General features: G+C 40.2%; 1 protein-coding gene across 5 annotated transcripts in view; it reads left to right on the forward strand.

Annotated features, from left to right (window-relative positions):
* Nucleotides 1–22,663, forward strand: part of RERG (RAS like estrogen regulated growth inhibitor) — a 38,935-nt gene extending 16,272 nt beyond the window's left edge. For all 5 annotated transcript variants that reach the window (XM_075210862.1, XM_075210861.1, XM_075210863.1 and 2 more), the window contains 2 exons: nt 4,133–4,206; nt 21,647–22,663. In XM_075210862.1, coding sequence (XP_075066963.1) covers nt 4,133–4,206; nt 21,647–22,054 — 482 coding nt within the window. In that variant the 3' untranslated portion in view covers nt 22,055–22,663. The remainder of the gene's footprint in view (nt 1–4,132; nt 4,207–21,646) is intronic.
* Nucleotides 22,664–23,008: the final 345 nt, after the last annotated feature.

The following is a 23,008-nucleotide window of genomic DNA, read 5'->3' on the forward strand; positions in this document are numbered from 1 at the left end:
AAACAAGATGTGCTTTAACTGCAGACTTTCAGCTTTAATTTGAGGGAATTTACATCCAAATCAGGTGAACGGTGTAGGAAGTACAACGGTTTCTATATGTGCCTCCCACTTTTTAAGGGACCAAAAGTAATGGGACAAACTAAACAATCCTACATCAAACTTCACTTTTTAATACTTTGTTGCAAATCCTTTGCAGTCAATTACAGCCTGAAGTCTGGAAGGCATAGACATCACCAGACGCTGGGTTTCATCCCTGGTGATGCTATGCCAGGCCTCTACTGCAAATGTCTTCAGTTCCTGCTTGTTCTTGGGGCATTTTCCCTTCAGTTTTGTCTTCATCAAGTGAAATGCTCAATCGGGTTCAGGTCAGGTGATTGACTTGGCCATTGCATAACATTCCACTTGTTAGCCTTAAAAAACTCTTTGGTTGCTTTTGCAGTATGCTTCGTGTCATTGTCCATCTGCACTGTGAAGCGCCGTCCAATGAGTTCTGAAGCATTTGACTGAATATGAGCAGATAATATTGGCCGAAACACTTCAGAAATCATCCTTCTGCTTTTGTCAGCAGTCACATCATCAATAAATACAAGGGAACCAGTTCCATTGGCAGCCATACATGCCCACGCCATGACACTACCACCACCATGCTTCACTGATGAGGTGGTATATTTTGGATCATGAGCAGTTCCGTTCCTTCTCCATACTCTTCTCTTCCCGTCACTCTGGTACAAGTTGATCTTTATCTCATTTGTCCATAGGATGTTGTTCCAGAACTGTAATGGCTTTTTTAGATGTTGTTTGCCAAACTCTAATCTGGTCTTCCTGTGTTTGTGGCTTACAAATGGTTGACATCTTGTGGTGAACCCTCTTTATTCACTCTTGTGAAGTCTTCTCTTGATTGTTGCCACATATACACCTACCTCCTGGAGAGTGTTCTTGATTTGGCCAACTGTTGTGAAGGGGTTTTTCTTCACCAGGGAAAACATTCTTCTGTCATCCACCAGAATTGTTTTCTGTGGTCTTCCGGGTCTTTTGGTGTTGCTGAGCTCTCCAGTGCGTTCTTTCTTTTTAAGAATGTTCCAAACAGTTGATTTGGCCACACCTAATGTAAATACCCTCAAATTAAAGCTGAAAGTCTGCAGTTAAAGCACATATTGTTAGTTTCATTTTCAAATCCATTGTGGTCGTGTATAGAGCCCAAAATATGAGAATTGTGTCGGACCCAATATTTATGGACTTGACTATATATATATGTATATATATATATATATATATATATATATATATATATATATATATATATACACAGAGAATAGTATCTACGGTAACAACAATATAGTACATGTCAGTTAACATGGGCACCAGCAGGTTCAGTCATCTAGGATCAGCCTTCTCACAGAGGCTAAAGCATAAGGAGAATCAAACCACCTACCCCGGATAATGTCAAACTTTGGCAAGGCATTCCTACTACTGTAGGCAAAGCTTTCATGACCTATCTAGGAGTTGACCTACGAGATCCAATTATGAATCGATGGACTTGTGGGCGCCATCCATAACCAGGTTATGCAGACCTTGGCCAACATAAATAAATGCAATACATATAGTTTGTTCTACCCTTCATGTGTAACCCAAAAATATAAGTGGCCGTAGGGGAAAAGAGATACTTTTTTTTTTTAATACAAGAAATGACCATAAGCCAAAAGCCCTAAATTGTTGGGCATTCCCAAAGGCGATGCAAATAGGTCCCAGACAAATTTTGCTACCTGGGTAGGGGTCAAATGCGCTCTATGTGTAATATATACCTAAATCTGTTGAAACCTTAATAAAGCAGTAAAGTAACTTGAGCTACTGAGAATAACGCCCCAGTCCTTAACAGTAAGGGGACCTAAATCGGCCTCCTACTATTCTCTTAATTGCACTTGGTCATTGACAGTTGATTCACACAAACGGTAGGAGTACACAGAAGAGATCAGTCCCTTTATAACCAAGAGGTTGAAGCAGCTTTCTAATGGGAGCCTACACCAAGGCTGGTATTGCCTTTTCAAATTGTGACGCTATAGCTTAGCGGAACTGCAGATATGGGAAAAACATAATTTAAGGGATATTGAAATTCACACCTAACTTATCAAATTATTTAAGATAGCAGCTGCATATAGTTGACCTGTAACCTCCAACCCATATTGGGACCACAGAGAGAAACCCTCTACTGAGACCAATTCTTTAAACCTAGTCGTATCCCATAAGGAAGTACAGTCATGGCCAAAAGTTTTGAGAATGACATAAATATTATTTTTCACAAACTCTGCTGCCTCAGTTTATATGATGGCAATTTGCATATACTCCAGAATGTAATGAAGAGTGATCAGATGAATTGCAATTAATTTCAAAGTCCCTCTTTGCCATGACAATGAACTTTATCCCAGAAACAACATGTTCACTGCATTTTAGCCCTGCCACAAAAGGACCACCTGACAGCAGGTCAGTGATTCTCTCATTGACACAGGTGAGAGAGTGATCTCCAGCCTTGTCCTTGTCAACACTGTCATGCTGATTGAGTTAGAATAACACACTGGAAGCTTTTAAAGGAGGGTGGTGCTTGAAATCATTGTTTTTGCTCTGTTAACCATGGTTATCTGCAAGGAAACAAGTGCAGTCATCATTGCTATGCACAAAAGGGCTTCACAGGCAAGGATATTGCTGCTAGTAAGATTGCACCTAAATCAACCATTTATCGGATCATCAAGAACTTCAAAGAGAGAAGTTCAATAGTTGTGACGAAGGCTTCAGGACGCCTTCACCCCCCCCCCCCCCTCCCCTTCCCTGGATCCGCCACTGTAGCAGTGTGCTGGGGAATATTTCTCTGTGTTTGTTCCTTTCAGGATAACCCCGTCCTTTCAAGCACCTTCTATGAACCTATAAATTGATTGAGCAACTTCCACTTCTGTACTAAAATCTACATAGCCATATGGAAGAAGGTAAGTGTGTGTGTTTAGGGGTCTTCCTCTAATGAGGGTGGGTATTGATTTAATGGTGTCGGTGGGTGCTAATGATTTAATAGTGGGTGGGATATATTTATTAGTGGGTAAAATTTATTTGATGGTGGGAGCTATTAAATTTAATAGTGGGGTCATGGTAGTGACTATTAATTTAAGGTGGGGTGATGGCATTTTTTAATGCTGGGTGGTTTGTTGGCTATTATTTTAACATGGGGTTGAGTTTAATGTTGAGCTGGTTTCAAGTAGGGAGGCCTAATTATTAAACGTGTGTTGATTTAATGTCAGGACTAATTTGGGGAGGGAGGCCTAAATGGTTCACTCACTTTTTTTCAAACAGGGCTCCAACATTACCATGTCCAGAGAAGCAGCAACAGAGCTTAACAGAGCTGTGGCAGGTAGCGGAAGCCTCAAGAACAGGTAGGGAGATGGCAGCCCAGCCTCCCAACTGCCCTGATTCAGGTGGGTCAGTCCCGGTTTTGTGTGACTTTGTCCTGACTGCAGTGATAGTTCGGTTGTATGTTCTGCTTCACACTGTACTATTCATTAAGGGAAAGCTGCATGTACTACAGTTAGAGGTAAGCAGCTTGCCCTTAATAAGCAGTACAGTGTGAAGCAGGACATACATCACAACTACTATTGCAGTTAGAACATACATTCACACATAATTGGGACTGCCACACTAGAATCAGGACAGTTGGCTACAATTGATTGTGTATTTCAAGGGGATGGGAAGAGTTGGAAAGCAGCCTACGCTGCCGCGCCCCTTGAATGCACTCTGGAAGTAAAGCCATGGAAGACATTGTGCGTTTGGGAAGCGCTGGAATGGGAGATTCGTAGAATGAATGTGCAGCCGACAGATCTGAGTGACTGAGTGATGCTATCATGTCAGCATGAACCATAATCTCTAAGGAATGTTTCTAGCACCTTGTTGAGTAAATGCCACAAAGAATTCAGACAACGTACTGGAAAGGAGTAACCAATAAAGTGGCCATTGAGTGTATATCCATGTAACAAGTTATCTGAAAGGCTGTCATTATAACATTTATTTGTTTGGACAGTATATAGAACTGTCAGTGACGGTAAAATAGGATGCACACTGGACATTTCTCACATCTGCATGTGTTCATGTTATTTAGAATCCACATATCGGCATCAGACAACAATTGACGATGAAATGGTTGCCATGGAATTACTGGACACTGCTGGTCAGGTAAAGAATTTATTTTCCTCCTTTATCATTAGGCGTTTGAGAAACATTGAGACATTATAGAGTGTTTGTAGGAAATGTTACCTATAATTCTCATTCTATTTTTGAATTATTAAATGGTATTAGTGCCCACCACGTCTGCCTGTAGACTTATGCCCCTCTCATACATTCTGTCAATGTTTCCTTCTCCTTAGATTTCAGTCTCTCCTGCAATTTCACATTATGGCATCTTCTGGATATTCCCTTGTATTTAAATATTCTACTTTGCTAACCTTCAATAATACCTGTAATATTTAGAGTTAGAGTGTCTCTCATATGACAGCTGTCTCTTCTCTCCTTTAAAGTGTATTTGTTACGTTCTTTAATTGTTTTACGATATGTTTTGTAGCCCATAAACAGTTTTGGTAGCCCTTCCCTAATCTTTCTAGCTTAATAACTCTTGTAGATGTAAAATCCTGATTTTTCTTATATAATGCCTAGAAATATAAAATATATTTACTGAACTAGATCATGAAAAGGTTTGTCCCAGAAAAAATATTTTTGGGAAAATGAGCAATACATTTATAAATTTTGCTATCGTATCACATCAAACCAATGGCTCTCAAAGGGCTGTTTCCTTTTAGAGATGTGGCCTAAAAACAACACTTGAAGGTACTAGATAAATGAGAGCAATGATCTGATTGGTTGCTATGGGCAACATCTCCACTTCACCTTTCTAAAATCTACTCCAAAGTGTGTAATCAAAAGAAGATTGATGCAGGTCACAGTAATATAAATGGAACGTTCTTTTTCTGGACAGCAGCTAAAATCCATGAGGTGCACTCAGGTCCTTCTGTAGTTAGGCCCCACATATTGTGCTGCTGGCACTATAGTGCACATTGATTATTCTCCTAAACTATATTCAGGGATTCTAACTGGGTACAAGTACTCGGCTGATATCGGTAGGTGAAGGAGACAGTATGATTATATTGAATGTAACATCTGCCGCCGAACGGAAATTTAAAATAAATATAGAAGCAAGCGCTGGCTGGGGCTAGATATCCCAGAGTCCCCGGCGGCTGGAACGATATTGCGCAATTGCACCAGAACTGGCTACGGAGTGTGTCAGTTACAGTGAAGATTGGAGGAATAAGGATTTTACTGAATATCAGGGTGAAGGAGAGAGCAGACAGAACTATGTGAGGAGGAGACAACTAATGGAGACAGATCTGTGAAAACAGATACATATTAATGAGATTTATCTATTAAGAGATATGTATGTAAAAGGCTGTATGAAACCATCTGATGATAGAAATATATGTAAAGAGAATTATCTATGAATCTGAACCATCTGTGAGGTGAAACATCATTTTGAGAAATCAACCCTCTGGGAAAAGGAACAGTGAGAAAGTGATATAATCAAACCCCAGATCTTGTGAGTAAACCTGAGAAACTTTCATATCCTTATATAACATAAATCTATATCTCCCTTTAACTTCTGGTTTAACAACTGCATCAGTATAAATATTTATTTCAAAGACTGTGATATAGATAAATTCAAGATATTATCTGCAATAGTATAAATGCTTATTTCAGAGACTGTGATATTGATGATTATTATTATTTTTATTAATTTTTATTTATAGGGCACCATAAAATGACCGCAGCACCGTACAGGAACAAACATTAGGACAGTACAAGGTAGAACAGTACAGTACAATAAACAAGTAACACTCTAACCCAGGTATCTCAGAACACAGCTAATAAGAATGGTGAGGGATATTCAGCACAAGCTGGGAACCTGTGCCCAAGAGTGTGGGCGCAGCTAACAGGTTAAGAGCAGAGAAAACAGTGGAGTCAGTGGGCAGAAGGTCCAAGCAGGAGGTGGGCAGAGTAGCTGGAGAGCAAAGTTAAAAGTGGTGGAAACAGGAGGAGAGAGGGCCCTATTCAAAGTAGCTTACAATCTAAAGGGAAGGGCAGAAATACCCAAGGCACAAAGGGTGGAATAGGGACAGGATCACACGGAGCGAGAGAGGAAGGGGGAAGAAGGGATGAGAGGGAGAGGTAACCGACAAGGTGTGTAGTTAAGCAGTTGACTGAGAGGCTTTTAAGAATTGGTGGGTTTGTAATGCCTGTTTGAAGCTGGGGGATGTTCTGATGAAACGAGGAAGATTTTTCCAATAGAGGATAGCAGCGCGGGAGAAGTCTTGATTACGTAAGTGAGATGGGGTTGTCAGAGGGGAAGAGAGGCGCCAATCGTTGGCCAATCACAGTGGGCAGGATGAAGTGTGAATAGAGATGAGGTTGGAGATGTAGGGAGTAGTGGAGTCAAGGCAAGGATCCATCCATTTTGATCCATTCAATATATCATCTGAAAAAGACTGTGGTATATCTCCATTCAGTATATTATCATAGTCATTAGAAATACCTTTTTTAGACTGAATTGTATATCAATTTATGATTTCATCTGCATCATTAGTGATATGGAATTAAAATACATATCTGGAGCAAATAAAATGTACATATAGTTAAGTTAGAAGTAGCCACCAATGGTATTATAAGTGCACCAACAACAGCCTGGCCTGGAAGTGAGGGGTATTGCAAGAATCAATGTTGCGAAATATGAAGTTTTAAATGTGTTATAATATTAATTATTTTATGTTTATTCTATGTAATGAGTGTAATTTAGTATTACTTTCAGGCTATTATAAAGTAATTTGGTGGGATATGATAGGTATATATATATATATATATATATATATATATATATATATATATATATATATATAGGCGTTCGATATAGTGATATTTTATAGTGAGTTAGAATTAGTTTATAAAGGGAATTTTGGAGCCTATTAGAAATTAGCAGAATATCAAATTACATAAAAACGATAACATCCATATTTAATATTAATACTCAACCTCTTTTTGTGATTTTAAATATTATTCCCTAATTGTACATCTATTTAACATATATATTTTAAAAGTAAATGTTTTTCTAGAAAAGAACAATCTTATCATGTGTCAGAGTTGTGCAAAGTGTGTGTGGTTACAAGGGGTCCCCAAGTCGCCCCTGGCGATTGTTACATCCACGTTCTTCCATACCCAGACTAAGAAGACTTGGGGCTAGATTTACTAAGCTGCGGGTTTGAAAAAGTGGGGATGTTGCCTATAGCAACCAATCAGATTCTAGCTGTCATTTTGTAGAAAGTACTAAATAAATGATAGCTAGAATCTGATTGACAACATCCCCACTTTTTCAAACTCGCAGCTTAGTAAATCTAGCCCTTGGTGTAGATGTTGCACATGAAGAAGTGATACACACACAACGATTTTACATGTACTCTCCTTAGCAGGAGCAAGGGGGTGTTGCACGTATGATCGTAGCATGAAATGTTGTTTTGTAAGGTTAACGATGTGTATTACATACAAAACAAAACATATGTTTATCTTGTCTTTGTGAATCACACTATTTAGGATTTCCTGTTATTTCTATTTCTGTGACCAAATGTTTAATGTATCCCATTCATCATCATCATCATTTATTTATATATTCCAATTCTTCATCCTCTGTGCGTCTTCTCTGTGTTCCATAAAAGTCTTTTCTTAGACCTCTTTTCTCTTATGCATATCATCTATGCATATGGTCTTGGTCTTAGCCATACCTCCTAACTGTCCTTATTGTTCGGGACAGTCCCCATTTTAGGACTCTGTCTCGCTGTCCTACCTGGGGATATGTTTGTCCCTCAGTTGAGAACGTTTGGATATATCTTCCATTCACAGCTGCTCTGCACACCCAAAACTGCATGCTACAGTGTTTGGAGGGTTTCTATGGAGCAGCCTAGTGGAGTGGCCACGCCTCATCGTGACATGCCCCATAGTTGTGTGGTCACACCCCCTGTCTTGATGGTGTAGAACTGAATTGTGGCAAGGTGTGTTTTGGCTCCTTCTGGTTGCAGTACATTGAATATGCCGATGACATCCAAAGCTCTCTCAGCTCCTGATCTCTTTTCTCTACTGGATAGTCTTCCTGACATAACAATTACTATGGATGACATTCCAATGTCTCCTGTTTCCTAAGACTTTTTTGCCATGTGATTCAGTAATCACATTCACACTGTAGCTGTCTCCTGTCCTCTATCACATATGTCTTTCTCATGCATGCTACAACTAAAATATGAGTGTATGTTCTAATCATATCCTGGCTAGACTATTGCAAGCCTGGCTCCACTGGAATCTTCTTCTCCTTGTGCTCCTCAGGTACTTCTCCTCTGTCGGTCTCTAACATGCACAGGATGCAGTTCTAGTGTCACACACCGCTCCTATAACTAGATATTGTTGTGTGACTTGCCCTTTAAGGAACATTGTTGGTGCTTATCTCCTGCTTCAGAGTCTCTACCTTTGCATGGCTGTTTTCCATCACCTTAATTGGAACCTCCCTCTGAAGCTAATTGGTTGCCACATACTATTTCAACCTCCTGTGATCAGGGATTCATTGCCTAATCTTCATGTTACTCACCTTGCCGTGGTTCTGGCTGTATACCTGATTCTCTGAGTGTTCCCTGGAGTACCGGTTACCGTGATTGCCTGACATCGCTGGTCACCATTTGGCTCCGTGATATTTCATCTCGTTGGTTATCTACAAGCTGTAAATATTCTTTGAACCTTCATCAGCACATTGAACTATTCTGTGAGCTGCCTGTTACATCTGTGCTCATACTGATTGCTCAGCTACTCCCTTATCAACTATCTGCATTTCTTATTTGAACTACAATCAAACTCTTCATCTCATCATCTGATTATTACTGTCACGGCTTAGGAATTTTGTGGATCCCCAACCTCTACTTTAGATGGATTAAGCAGAGGGTAGCGGAGACAGAACACATGAGTAATCGAGGAAATCCAAATAGCATTAAAAGTTCATCGGTTGATAACGATACAGCTGCAAAGCACAGAACTTAATTGACAGAGCTCACTCCAAACTCGGAGACACTTCTTATAAATAGTCCAGCAATAATAACAGCAGTAGTAGAAACGGCCGGCTGGTCTTAGAACCACAGATGACAAAAGTTTGATTGTAGTTCAAATAAGAAATGCAGATAGTTGATAAGGGAGTAGCTGAGCAATCAGTATGAGCACAGTTGTAACAGGCAGCTCACAGAATAGTTCAATGTGCTGATGAAAGTTCAAAGAATATTTACAGCTTGTAGATAACCAACGAGATGAAATATCACGGAGCCAAATGGTGACCAGCGATGTCAGGCAATCACGGTAACCGGTACTCCAGGGAACACTCAGAGAATCAGGTATACAGCCAGAACCACGGCAAGGTGAGTAACATGAAGATCAGGCAATGAATCCCTGATCACAGGAGGTTGAAATAGTATGTGGCAACCAATTAGCTTTAGAGGGAGGTTCCAATTAAGGTGATGGCAAACAGTCATGCAAAGGTAGAGACTCTGAAGCAGGAGATAAGCACCAACAACGTTCCTTAAAGGGCAAGTCACACAACAATATCTAGTTATAGGAGCGGTGTGTGACATCTAGTTTCTAACATATGCAACCCTTAGACAGTTGCAGATCCAGGGGGGAATAGCAGCATCCTCTTCCTGCCTGTCTCTGCCGACCCCCCCCCCCATTAAAAAAATTCTAGGTCTGCTCTGGCCTTGGGGGTCTTGCACTTCCTGCCTTCCATCACTGTATAATCCCCAGGTACTGCCCTAAACACAACCTCCGCTCTACATATGACCTCCTACTCTCTTCTTCTGAGTACTAGTCTCTCACACCTCCTGGATTTCTCTTGTGCTGCACGACTTACATGTTCCCTTGCCTCTCATTTTTGTCTCTTTTCTTTAGATTCTATTGTTATAATGCTCTACATGTATTATTTCCTCTGTACAATATTGTTGCCACAAACCTCAGTAGTGTTGTCATGATCCAGTGTGCAGTACCAGAAGTCAAACTTATTATACTTATGCCACTTGTTATGATTCCTAGCATATTCAGGAAGCGGCAACAGAAGTATAAAAACCAACTGTCTTTATTTAGGCAAAATATGCGAACAGGGATTCAGTTTGTGGAATATGCAGATTTCAGGTAGCAGAATTAATAGGTATACTCGAAATACACAAATATGAACAGGTGTGATGAATGGCAGGAATAATCCACAGAAGCAACAAGTTCCAATCAATGACAAATACAGTTTAAATGCAGGAACAAGTATATTGAGTTACCCAGTTGCCAGGAGGCACGAGGCTCCATACTAAGGAGGCAGGGTTCAGTATTACAGATTGCCAGAGGCACGAGGCAGTCCAGGGAATCAGACAGACTAGCTGAGTCCAATGACCAGGCAGAGGTCAGGGCAACCAGAGTTCAAGCAGAATCCATTAGCCAGGCAGAGGTCAGGGTCACAAGCGAACAAGCCTAATCCAGTAATCAGGCAGAGGTCAGGGCAACAGGCAAACAAGCAGGGTCCAGTAATCAGGCAGAGGGTCACGGGAGATCAGACAGCAATGAAGCAAGCTGGAACAGGGATAAACAGACAAGCAGCAGCCAGGTATAATCCATGAACTGCACAGAACACAGATTGAGGCAGGTGCTGGTACTAATCAGATAATCAGATTAACTCCTACAGGAGAGGTGCAAAGTTCAGGGACAAACAGCAGCACCTCTGGTGGAATTGCAGTGCTGCAGTCACATACAAAATACAGGCATAGTCCTAACACCACTAAAGTCAGCCTCTGTAAACACCTTGCCTGCAAATTCCTGTCATGAACGTCACTGATCTGGCACTCAGGCTCGATATAGGAGACGTGTGCATAGGTCCAGGGACTCGATGAAGCTGTTGTTCTGTGAAGGTACTGCCACTTTCCTGTCTTCAATGGTGCTGGTGTGGCTACTGGCATGTGCACTTACACTGACCAGGGAGACTAACATGGACACAGCTTCTATATCAATCTGTGATTCTGGCTCAGATTTTGCCAGGTTATTGTGCTCATGTGTCTGATATGTCTGATGTTCCCTATCTCACTCCAGACTGATTATTTGTGTCCTGAATCCTGGATATTGACTCCAAACACGACTATTGATTACCCCCAGCAGTTAGTAATTGCTTCTAGGTTACTTACTTGTGCACTCTACTTTTAGTTATATCCTTGACAACGGTTTGTGAACATTCCCCGATGTAGGGTTAGAACACTTTATAAATTTATATTTAATTCTGCTACTAATATTACCACATCTGGGAGCATTTCAGCTGCACTAAGGGGAATGTTTCTTGTAATGAATAGTATAAATCATGTCAATAATGACAACTTAACAATCAGAAGCCAGCATTGGAAATCACCTACCTGCAATGCACATGTTCCAGGCCTGGATGTCACCACCTACCTGTAATATATTTGTACCAGTCCTGGATATCACCACCTACCTGCACTGCATGTGTTCCATTCCTAGATATCACCACCTACCTGTAATATATTTGTACCAGTCCTGGATATCACCACCTACCTGCACTGCATGTGTTCCATTCCTAGATATCACCACCTACCTGTAATATATTTGTACCAGTCCTGGATATCACCACCTACCTGCACTGCATGTGTTCCATTCCTAGATATCACCACCTACCTGTAATATATTTGTACCAGTCCTGGATATCACCACCTACCTGCAGTGCATGTGTTCCATTCCTGGATATCACCACCTACCTGTAATATATTTGTACCAGTCCTGGATATCACCACCTACCTGCACTGCATGTGTTTTAGCTCAGGAAATCACTACCTACCTGCACTGCATGTGGCACTTGTATTAGGAATGAATTTGATGTTTCTCATCATTACTTTCTTTCGGTTAGTGATGTGTCCTCTCCTCCCACGCAGGAATCAATTCATTCTATTGAAAACGTTGTCAAGAGCTTGTGTCCTTGAGAGGATTCAATGGCTTTTCTCGATGGAAGTGCATGTATTGTTCTACATCCAGGGTATAATGAAATCATGAGCTTGTAGATGGGGTTTATGCTTTAATGTTATAAACAGAGAAACCACAAAAATTGCACATTTAATTCCACGTCATGTTAATATTTAAAGGTAATTAAGTGTTATAATAGTGTAAGTGCTGTATCCTAGGGCTACAACACTATGTTTAGAATCACAAATTGATGGACGGAATCTGTGCTCTCTTGTCTGACATTTTCATGTACGGTTTGTTATACCTTTTATTATGTTTAGTTGGGTTAGGGTCTGGAGTACGTCAGGTTTTTTTGTCTGTTTGTGAGACAGGCCTTGGAATCTTCATTTATTAAAATTAGAGATGGGCGGGCTTGGTTTTCCGAAAACCAAGCCCACCCGAACTTAGGGTATCCGAGCCGGCTTGGTACTGTCGCGCGCTTGGGTATGAAAACGAGGCAAAACGTCATCATGGCATCGTCGGATCTCGCAAGACTTTCATTCTATAAATAGCGCCCTAAACAATATCCGGCGCCATTTCACAGAGAGACACTGAAGGGGTAGCAGGGTTCTTAGCAGTCTCCAGTGCAGTTAGGCAGCGTTATTAATGCAAGTAAAAGAGAAGTGTTGGCAGTGTTCTTACAAGTCTTCAGTCACATTGTACTGTGCCAGAGCTCAACCAGAAATAGGAGAATGAGAATGTAATAGGCTGACATTGTTGTTCACAGAGAAACAGAAGGTTTAACAACAGTGTTCTTGTCACTCTTCAGTCTCCGTGTCATTGCCTGCACAGAAACAAAAGGGAAAGGAGGGACATAATAGAAACTGAAGGAGTATACCTTGTGGTGTCATGTACCTGGCTGACCAGCAACTCATTGCATCTCTTGAGATATATGTGTGAGTTGGAAATAAATATAACACATAACTCTTAAACCTAGGGTCAAGCACAGTCGCCAAAATGTAGTGATCTGATTTAAAAATGTTAGATCCTAACAAAGCGAATAAAGTACTTGATCTACCAGTCTGATATTCACAATTTTTTTTCCAAAAGTCTAATTAAGGGAATCAAAGTAGTTTACTGTAAACTATTTATATTACTTTCAGGACCACATATAACAGTGAAATTATTCTCCACTGTGCTGGACTAAAATACATTCCCCCTTTTTTCCCATGGGGTGTAGAGTAAGTGTGGATGGCCTTTCGCTGTTCCTCCATCCACTTAAGCATACAAAGGGTGGAGTTCCACGTTGTTACCACCTCTTGCTTCAGTTGGTGACAGGGCAAATTGTAATATTGTGGTAGCAGCTGCAATCTCCTACATGCTGTTGGAGAATGGCGATAAAGTCCAGAAATGTTTCCAGCCACAAACAGCATCTCCTGCACGTCCCGGTCATCATCCTCATCAGCAGCAGCTAATTATATAGCGCCACTAATTGTGCTGCGCTGTACAGAGCAGATGAGAACTAAGTGCAGAAACCATTATAAGTTATGCTAGTTATGTAGATAGTTATAAGATATAGTTATAAGTTATGTTAGCTCACATCAGTCCCTACCCCATTCGGAGTTTACAGTCTAAAATCCTAACATAGACACACACACACAAACACAGCCAGTTAACGACTAGCATGTTTTAGGGCTGTGGAAGAACACCTCAAAGGCACCGTGCTGCAAGGTCTTGCATCGTCATGACTGAACTTACAAGAAGATGCCTCAAGGAAAGTTGCAGAACTAGCACTCATACAGAATGTTGGCAATTTTTTTTTTTTCTGCAGTTAACTTTGCCTTGATTACAGGTGTTTTTTAATTTACCAAGGTAAATTGAATTTTTTCACATTTTGGTTTCCCTCACTTTAAAAACACTATGCACCTCAGTCTTTAACATAGGCTTTAGCAGATGACGTAGAGGCATTCTTATCATCATGACTGGTGCCAGCAGCTGCTTGGTGCTCCTGGTCTGCTCTTGATTGATGTGAATCCATATCGATGGCACAGTACAATGTTACTACACTTTAAAGAACACTGCCAGGCTTATTAATAATGCTATGTGAGTGGAGACTTTAAAAAATAAATTCAAGGCCGATTACTTCTGTTGACGCACTGAACACTGGCAACTATTTGGGGGTGAGCTATGGCACTGTCTTTTGGGCGAAAGTATATGAAAATCATATTGTGACCTGTGAGGTGCTACAAATTGACTGGAAATTAGTGTTATTGAGGTCAATAATAATGTAAGTAGAAAATAATAGCTAAATTATGTGATTTTAGCCCTAAAAGTAGCATTTTGTCAAAAAAACCAAAACCAAAACATGCGAGGATGGTTTTGGCAAAACCAAAACCCAAAGGTAATCCAGAACCAAAACCAAAACACGGGGGTCAGTGAGCATCTCTGATTAAAATGCACTGAACATGACAAGTTTTTCCAGACAATGGATGTGTTGGGTAAGAAAGTAGATCCCCCTTTACTCAGCAACTAGCCACAAAAATAATCCAAATTTAAATGTAAACCTGTCACTAAAATAATAATAAAATCAAAAGTTTTGGTTACATACATAAGTATCTACCACTTTCAAGGTGCTTGCATTAGAAGGATGATCCTAACTCCAATTAATAAGAGTTTCAACATTGGATCACATAGTTTAGTTTTAGATATTTAACATCATTAAATTGAGAGGGAAATTTAGCAGGGGTGTCCCTGCCCTCCAGGCAGGTAATATGTCCCATTAGAGGCCCAAGTACTCCAACTGGCAGCAGCTGGCCCCTGTGGGACTCGGCAAACAATAATACAAAGAGAAAAAGGCTTCATAAGTTTATAACTGGGTAAAAGTGCCAATGTGAATGTGAGAATGTGGGGTTCTTTATATCACTCAGAGTGACACCAGCTATAAATCCATAGAAATGTATTTAAGTATTGAAGGTACACTTAGATATCAGGTACATCAACAGAACACACCAGTGGTAAATGCAATCGCCAAAGGGGGAGCAGAGTCCATCCAATGGCAGGTTACTTTAGATGACTGGCAAAAGTGCCAACAGCACGCACATCCAATGAAGTCCAGATGGCAAGTTTACTCTGAGCATCACCTCTTAGTCTTTCCCAAAACGAACCCACCTCTGGACCCTTAGGGCTCCTTTTTATCCCCGAATCTGGACGACTGTGGGAACCGACAGCCCCTTGTCCTGAGGTATTCTTTGATAGAATAAAACAAGTCCCTGGCCAAACCTTCCCACCTCCCCCAGGTGATAGGAGCTAGCTAACCCCCCCACTGTTAGAGCTCCTGGAAGTCTGCTGAGGGTCATGGTAGAACAATGGGATTATCGGGGATGAAACAATTGGGCAGTAATGGAGTTATCACATGATTACCACCAGCTGTGCTGTTAACTTGTGAAGTGATTTATTGCTGTCTGGGTAGAAAACCCTCACTGTTACTTCTGGTCAAGTGGAGTCTATATTGCCATGTTGTTATGAACCATCCACCTTTCGTAAATTAAGTATAACGAGTCCTATAACCCAAAACATTCCACTTAGAATGTAAGCGTTCTAATGAGCAGGGTGATCTGCCCTTTGTTTTCATGTCTGCATTTAGTTTGTTTGCCTTGTATGTCCCTGTTTTGTGTGTGTCCTTGTTTTATGTCTGTCCTGTTTTCCCTACTGTACGGGGCTGCCGAGCACTGTGGTCGCCTTACAAATGTACGATAATAATAAATATAATAATAATTGTTTCTAATACATCTCCCACTGGTACAGTCGCACAGATTTTTTGAGAGGAGTATGCTAGGGCACAATTGCAATGCCCCCAGAGGGAGCAGGCATCGGGTGGAACAACACCTCACTTCTCTCACAGTAGAGTTTACATTGGGGGAAGCTAGTTGCTGCTTTCCAGTACAACCTATGATTTTCCTCACAGTTCGTATTGTTGATGCCGAGATGGCTTCTTAGGGTAGGTACAATTTAAGGAAGTCATCTCCAGGCAAGGCCACCAAGAGAAATTTGGGGCCCCGGTAAAGCAAATTTCTCCCTGTGTTTGCGTGGGTTTCCTCCTGGTGCTCCGGTTACCTCCCACACTCCAAAAACATACTGGTAGGTTAATTGGCTGCTACAAAATTGACCCTAGTTTGTCTGTCTGTTTCTGTGCGTGTGTGTTAGGAAATTTAAACAGTAAGCTCCAATGGGGCAGGGACTGATGTGAGTAAGTTCTCTGTACAGCGCTGCGGAATCAGTGGTGCTATATAAATAAATGATGATGATGATGATGATGACAACCCCCCAAAACATATTGTAACCCCCCAGCCCACTGTACCTACCTATGCTGCTGACAGAAAACATCCTGCAGAGCAAGCTAGGAGGTTACGAAATATCGTGAGATTTGGAGTTCCTGGCTTACTCTGCAGGCTGCTGGGCAGTGTGTGATGACACATAGTCTTTACACACTGTCTGTGGACCACTCGCCCCCCCCACTCGTGCACCACAAGCGGGCACAGAAAGGTGATTTATTTGTTTAATGTTTTTTTACTATAGTGTTCCTATGGGACCCCAGGCCTCGGATGATTTGTATCCGTCCCACCCCCCTCTCGGTGCCCCTGTCTCCAGACATATGCATGAATATCTGGAATCCAGCCTTCAGTCCTAGCTTCATGTTGGGCAAACCATGGTACTCATCAGAGCACACATGCAGTGTGTGGGGGAAGTGGCTGCAGAGATCCCTCTGAGTCACATTTAAGGTGGAAATAGGTCTGACATGATTTATCTTGATTTCTGTCTTACATCAGAAACACCCGCAAGCTCAGTCAGGGTGTGTAGACTTTTCATATCCATTACTTAAGTTCATACACCAAGAATCTCCAGGTCCATAGCATAATATTGTGGTTTGCTGTCTGATTGTGTAGAGAGTCAAGTTCTATTTCTTGATATTTTAGAGTGCAATACAGCTGTTAGTGATTTATATAAAAACGAAAATGACCTGTTGTCAAGAACTATGGGCACAGAGGCCATTTTGCACTATGGAGGCCTTGGAGCAACTGGACAGGTATTTGGAAGCGTGATCACACTACAGCCGTATTCAGCTGCGGGGGCTTGGCACCTACAGAGCATTCTAATTGGCTGCCTTTACCTTTATATTTCAGGCAGGTCTACTCCTCACTGCAGTGTACCTAGTCTGCATGGGTTCCCATTTCTGGCCTTCTGGTTCCCTTATCTCTGCCTGTTTTGGTTTGGTGAATGACAAATATCACATTACATATGTCTCCTATACTCCAGAACTCTCTTACATTTTCAGGGCCCTCACTTAGATGTAGACATTGTTAAAAAAAAATAAAAAAAAGTAAATCATCCAGGTATTAAAGTAATTCTATCGTTTTCAAATAAGCATTGCATAGACGATTGTATTGTGTTTCTAACGCACAAAGTGATTTATTTTAGAAGATGTAAATAGTCAACAATTCAATACATTATTATATTATGATACAGTACAGTACAGCCAATACCAAAAGTTACATACATACCGCTGCTATCGCATGCGCTCGCTGCGCACCTACGGGACCCGGTGGACAGTATATCTGTTAGAATACTGTGATCAGTGAAGACTGAGATCTGGGTGCACAGCTATGATCATATATACACAGTCAGTGTTACAGAGAACAATGCAAATGACGTAGCTTGCTTCTATAGGTCCAGACATCAGATGGGTCCAGGCTAAACAGGTCATAGGCTGATTCAATCTAAGGAATCCAAAGGTGGGGGTCATCTCTCCAGGGGATGGGCTCCTTTCTTCCCGCCAATGCTCCAGTTACAATTACCATTTCATAGCCAACATCATACAAAGGTTTATTCCCTAATATCAATAAATAAAGTATGCAATGTGCGATCTCTTCGCCGACTGCTCCGGACAGCTGCTGATGATTAGGGTGTCAATATGATACTAGGCGTGATACCTTTCCTATAACCTGAACCTTGAATATCACTGAAGTGTACATATAATCAATATATATATATATATATATATATATATATATATATATATATAGACTAATAATAAACCAAATACTATCTGCTCATAAATTACAGTGTAACGGAACCAATATGAATATGAATTATATAAATAACTAAATGTTGTAATGCGAGTGTGTGCGTGCGTATTTTACCGTGCAATCGTACCACGCCACGTGTTATGTGGCGTACGGATCGCAATCGCACGGCAAAACAATATTAACCAATATACTTTCATTCATCCAATTATACGACTTCGACACAGGGCATCTTCTCTCATCTACGACGGAAGATGTCATATGTTTAGGGGTGGAGCTTACTGTGCAGAGGGGTCAATGGCCATTTCCACTCCAGGCATGATTCTTACACTAGCTCTGTATTTTTAATGGGATGCTTTTTGCGCCATCCAGTTGCAATTCTGTCAAATGTAAAACAAAATTTAAAACCCAAAAATGCCGCAGTTTAGTAAAAGGAATCTAAATGTGGTAGGAGGGTAGACTTCGCTGTGACACTTATAGGTTGCACAATAGCCTCTTGAGACTATTGGACCTGAGTTCACATATAGTAACCCAGGAGTGGAAAGTAGATGTGTACTTTGTATGCAATGCTGACCATCTGGATCCAGCAGAACAAAGCGCACATCGTAAATTAATAGAGAAATACAGCATTTATGAACTTGGTTATGACTTCATCAGGGGATGTGCCAGATATCGGACAGTGTGTTTAAATACCGTCTTAGTCCAATGAAATGTTAAAGATATCAGCTAGATGGTTGAACGAGGACTCTATTCCCAATACAGCTGATGATTCACAGGTTGAAATATACATATCTGTAGTTACAGGGTAATTATACATATCTGTAGTTACAGGGTAATTATACATATCTGTAGTTACAGGGTAATTCAGACCTTTCTAAGAATAATCACTTATTCATATATTTAAATTTGATATTATATTATTGAAATAAGACAAAAGATAACAATAGAGTTATTGATTTAAATGTTTTTTATGGCCAACATGTGTGATACTACTAAGATATTATGTGTGATGTAACACTCATTATCCAATACCATTTATAGTTAATTCACTTCTTTCAAAACCTTGGAATACACTGCCCTATCCGTGTTCCGCCTAATTCTAATACTACTTTTTTTTTTTATATAATATAGTAGCCATGCTGATTAAGTACTATTAATTACCAATCAGAAGCAGCTAGATAATAATCATCATTGCACCTGATCTCCAGTACATGCAAATGATACATCTCCTAAACGCCTATCCGCAGATGCGTCCATGTCTATTTGTGGTATGATGTGGAGTCCTTTTAACGTTGCATGTATCTCAATAATTCCATGTTATGTGTTAATTATATGTCAGCACATAGATGAATAACAGCGCCCTGCTTTGTGCATGTGATGGTTTGTGGAAGCAGGTACAGTTAATAAATGGAGGACAGGTCAATGTTAATTTATAGCTTTGCTGTTTAGAGTAGGGTAAAGGTGCACAGACATTCTGTTATTTACACTGGTAATTAGGTTACTTTACTCATTGGCCGCTAATAGCTGCATGTTATGTATGGGAAACCATCAGATGTTTGTAGATGCAGTCTGGGTATAACAGGTATACTGTCATTATCTTACTGGACTAATTATGCTCTGTACATTTTGGAGGCTTGGTTTGAGTCAGAGAGGATCCGGATCACCCTGTGTGTAGTCACCTTAACTCCATAAAATACCTACAGATAAAGGTCCTAATTCCTGTCATGTTCTTCCTCTTCAGCCGTGTGCCAAACACACCATTCCACAAAATATTTACCCGATGTTCCAAAATAAGTGAGCCGTGAGTAGAGTTATTGCCCTAATATTGTTATGGATCTAACTAAAGTTAATATAGTAACATGGTAACATAGTTGATGAGGTTGAAAAAAGACACCAGTTCATCAAGTTCAACCTATTTTGGATCTCCAGCGATCCTGCACTTATATTTGAAATTGATCCAGAGTAAGCAACCGCCAATCTGTTTCAATTGTGAAATCCCCCAGCCCCAATATTGCAGTCCTATTTTTACCCTAAATCCACTACTATCCTTCATTTTAATTAACGGTCGTATCCCTGGATACACTTTTCCGCTAAAACATATCTATTGAATCTGCCATCACAACCTTCCCTGGCAATGAATTCCATATCTTGACTGCCCTTACTGTAAAGAACCCCTTCCTTTGCTGGTTGTGAAATTTCCTCTCCTCTAACCTTAGGGGCTGACCGTGTGTCCTGTGTATAGTCCTTGGGGTAAAAAGTTCCCATGAAAGTTCTCTGTATTAACCCTTTATGTATTTGTACATAGTAATAATAACTCCGTAGACGCCTCTTTTCTAAAGTAAACATGCCTAAACTGGCTAACCTTTCCTCATAACTTAATGACTCCATACCCTTTATTAATTTTATCGCCCTTCTCTGAACCCTTTCTAGTTCCAAATGATCTTTTTTATAGAGTGATGCCCAGAACTGTACTCCATATTCAAGATGAGGTCTTACCAATGATTTATATAGTGGCAAAATTACACTGTCTTCCCTTGCATCTATGCCCCTTTTTATACATGCCAATACTTTATTTGACCTTGCAGCTGCTGCTTGACATTGAGCACTATTGCTAAGTCTACTGTCTACGAGCACTCCCAAATCCTTTTCCATTATAGATTCTCCTAAATTAATTCCATTTCATTTATAGATTGTGTTCTTGTTTTTGATCCCTAAATGCATAACCTTACATTTATCTATTTTAAACCTCATATTCTATTTGGCCGCCCAATCCTCCAGTTTAAGTCCCTCTGTAGAGAAGCTACATCTTCCTCTGATTTTATTACCTTACAGAGTTTAGTGTCATCTGCAAAAATAGAAACTTTACTCTCTAAACCATCACCAAGGTCATTAATGAATATATTAATAGTAACATAGTTATTCCTCTCCCCTCCATCACAGGGTCAGCTCTGGAAGTACTTGGGTTAGGACAGCCATCCCCAGCTATTATGGTAGCCATCGATCTGTTAAAAAAAACTTTGGCCTACAGAAATATGTTATAGAAAAATCCTCTGTACGTAGCAGTAATATACTTTTCTCTTTTTTAAATAAAATTGTTCAGCTTTAAGTAAATAGAACAAATTTGTGGCTACCCCTTCCCCCCTTATTGGTAACTCCATGACTACCTGAACTAAGTGCTGGCTGTCGCTAAACAGCAACACTGCAGGGAAACCAGTCAGATTACATGTATGAAATAGAGCTTCTATGGAATTATGGATCAGTGAGTCAGTCATCCAGGGAAGAGAACGATAATGAAGCACTCGGCTTCAGATAACAGGACATTTCGCTGCACACCTTCGGTTAGCTATTTATGGGGTGCATGTTTGACTAAGGAGGGCTTGTCCTTTAATATTCTGTTTCCAATACTGCTTTTACAGACTTTAATGTAGCTTCTTTTGACTATCCTTTATGAACCTGTATTAAAATGGTATTTATTGTCATCTTTCTTTCTTTAGGAAGACCCTTTGCAAAGAGAAGGTCACATTCGTTGGGGAGAAGGTTTTATAATTGTCTATGATATCACTGACAGAGGAAGTTTTGAAGATGTCATGTCCTTTAAGAACTTGTTAGATGAAATAAAAAAACCTAAAAATGTAACTTTTATTCTTGTGGGAAATAAAGCAGACCTAGGTCACTCTCGACAAGTTAGTACTGAGGAAGGAGAAAAACTAGCCACAGAACTGGCCTGTGCTTTCTATGAGTGCTCTGCATGCACTGGGGAGGGGAGCATCACCGAGGCGTTTTATGAGTTGTGTCGTGAAGTAAGAAGACGAAAAATGGTTCAGGGAAAGACCAGAAGAAGAAGCTCTACAACTCATGTGAAACAGGCTCTTAACAAAATGCTAACCAAAATCAGCAGCTGAGGAGTTGCCTTGAAGATTGCTTATACCAAGCAATTCTCTTTATCCACTTGCTTTAAGATTGTATGTGCAGTACCAGTGTATACTATTTATTTTTAAAACTTTTAGGGGGGTATTCAATTGTTCCTCCGGGCGCCGCCGGAACGAGCGCGTTAAAACTATTACCGTTTATACGGTAAACTTGCGCGTAAAAAACGTTAATACGGTAGTTTACTCGCTGAATTTCATCTCGCAGCTGAGGGAGCTGCGAGATGAAATTCAGCGAGTAATTGCCGTATAAACGGTAATAGTTTTAACGCTCTCGTTCCGGCGGCGCCCGGAGGAATAATTGAATACCCCCCTTACAATCATAATGTAAACTTATTAATTGTAAATAACCATATTTCTACAATTGCTTAATTTTTGTGTTGTTCATTTTGAGTACTTATTATACAGTCTAACTCCTACTTTACCTTTTTCAAGGAGCTGGGAAAAATGTAGATAAAGTCTGTGAAAAAGTAAAATGAACTAAAAGTTTAAAAATGACCAAACGTCAAGTAATATGAGGGGAACAAAATACACAGCAAGTTGTAATTGCTAATAATTTATTACTAATAAACTCCTGCTATGTCAGTATGTGTCTTATGTTTCAAAATACAGACAACCCCCATTTCACATTCCCCCATTTTACACTTTCTCGGAATTTGAACTTTTTTTCTGGTTCTCTGAAGCCTGATTTCCAATGGGTCAATTTCCCTTAATTTTACACCATTAAAATTAGCCAGATACAGTATTTTGTACCATCATAGTGTATGCAGTACTTTCTCTTATTGTGTATTAAAGCAAGTGTTCCGTACAGCTAAGATAGATACATTTTATTTTCTCAACACTTTATTTTACTGTAATATAAATATATAAAGCATGAAGGTCCTTTCTGGTCACTACACAAAGATTCAGAATTAGGATTTGCTTCCATAA

This window comes from Mixophyes fleayi, chromosome 4, assembly GCF_038048845.1.
Source record: "Mixophyes fleayi isolate aMixFle1 chromosome 4, aMixFle1.hap1, whole genome shotgun sequence".
Classification (NCBI taxonomy): Eukaryota; Metazoa; Chordata; class Amphibia; order Anura; family Limnodynastidae; genus Mixophyes; species Mixophyes fleayi.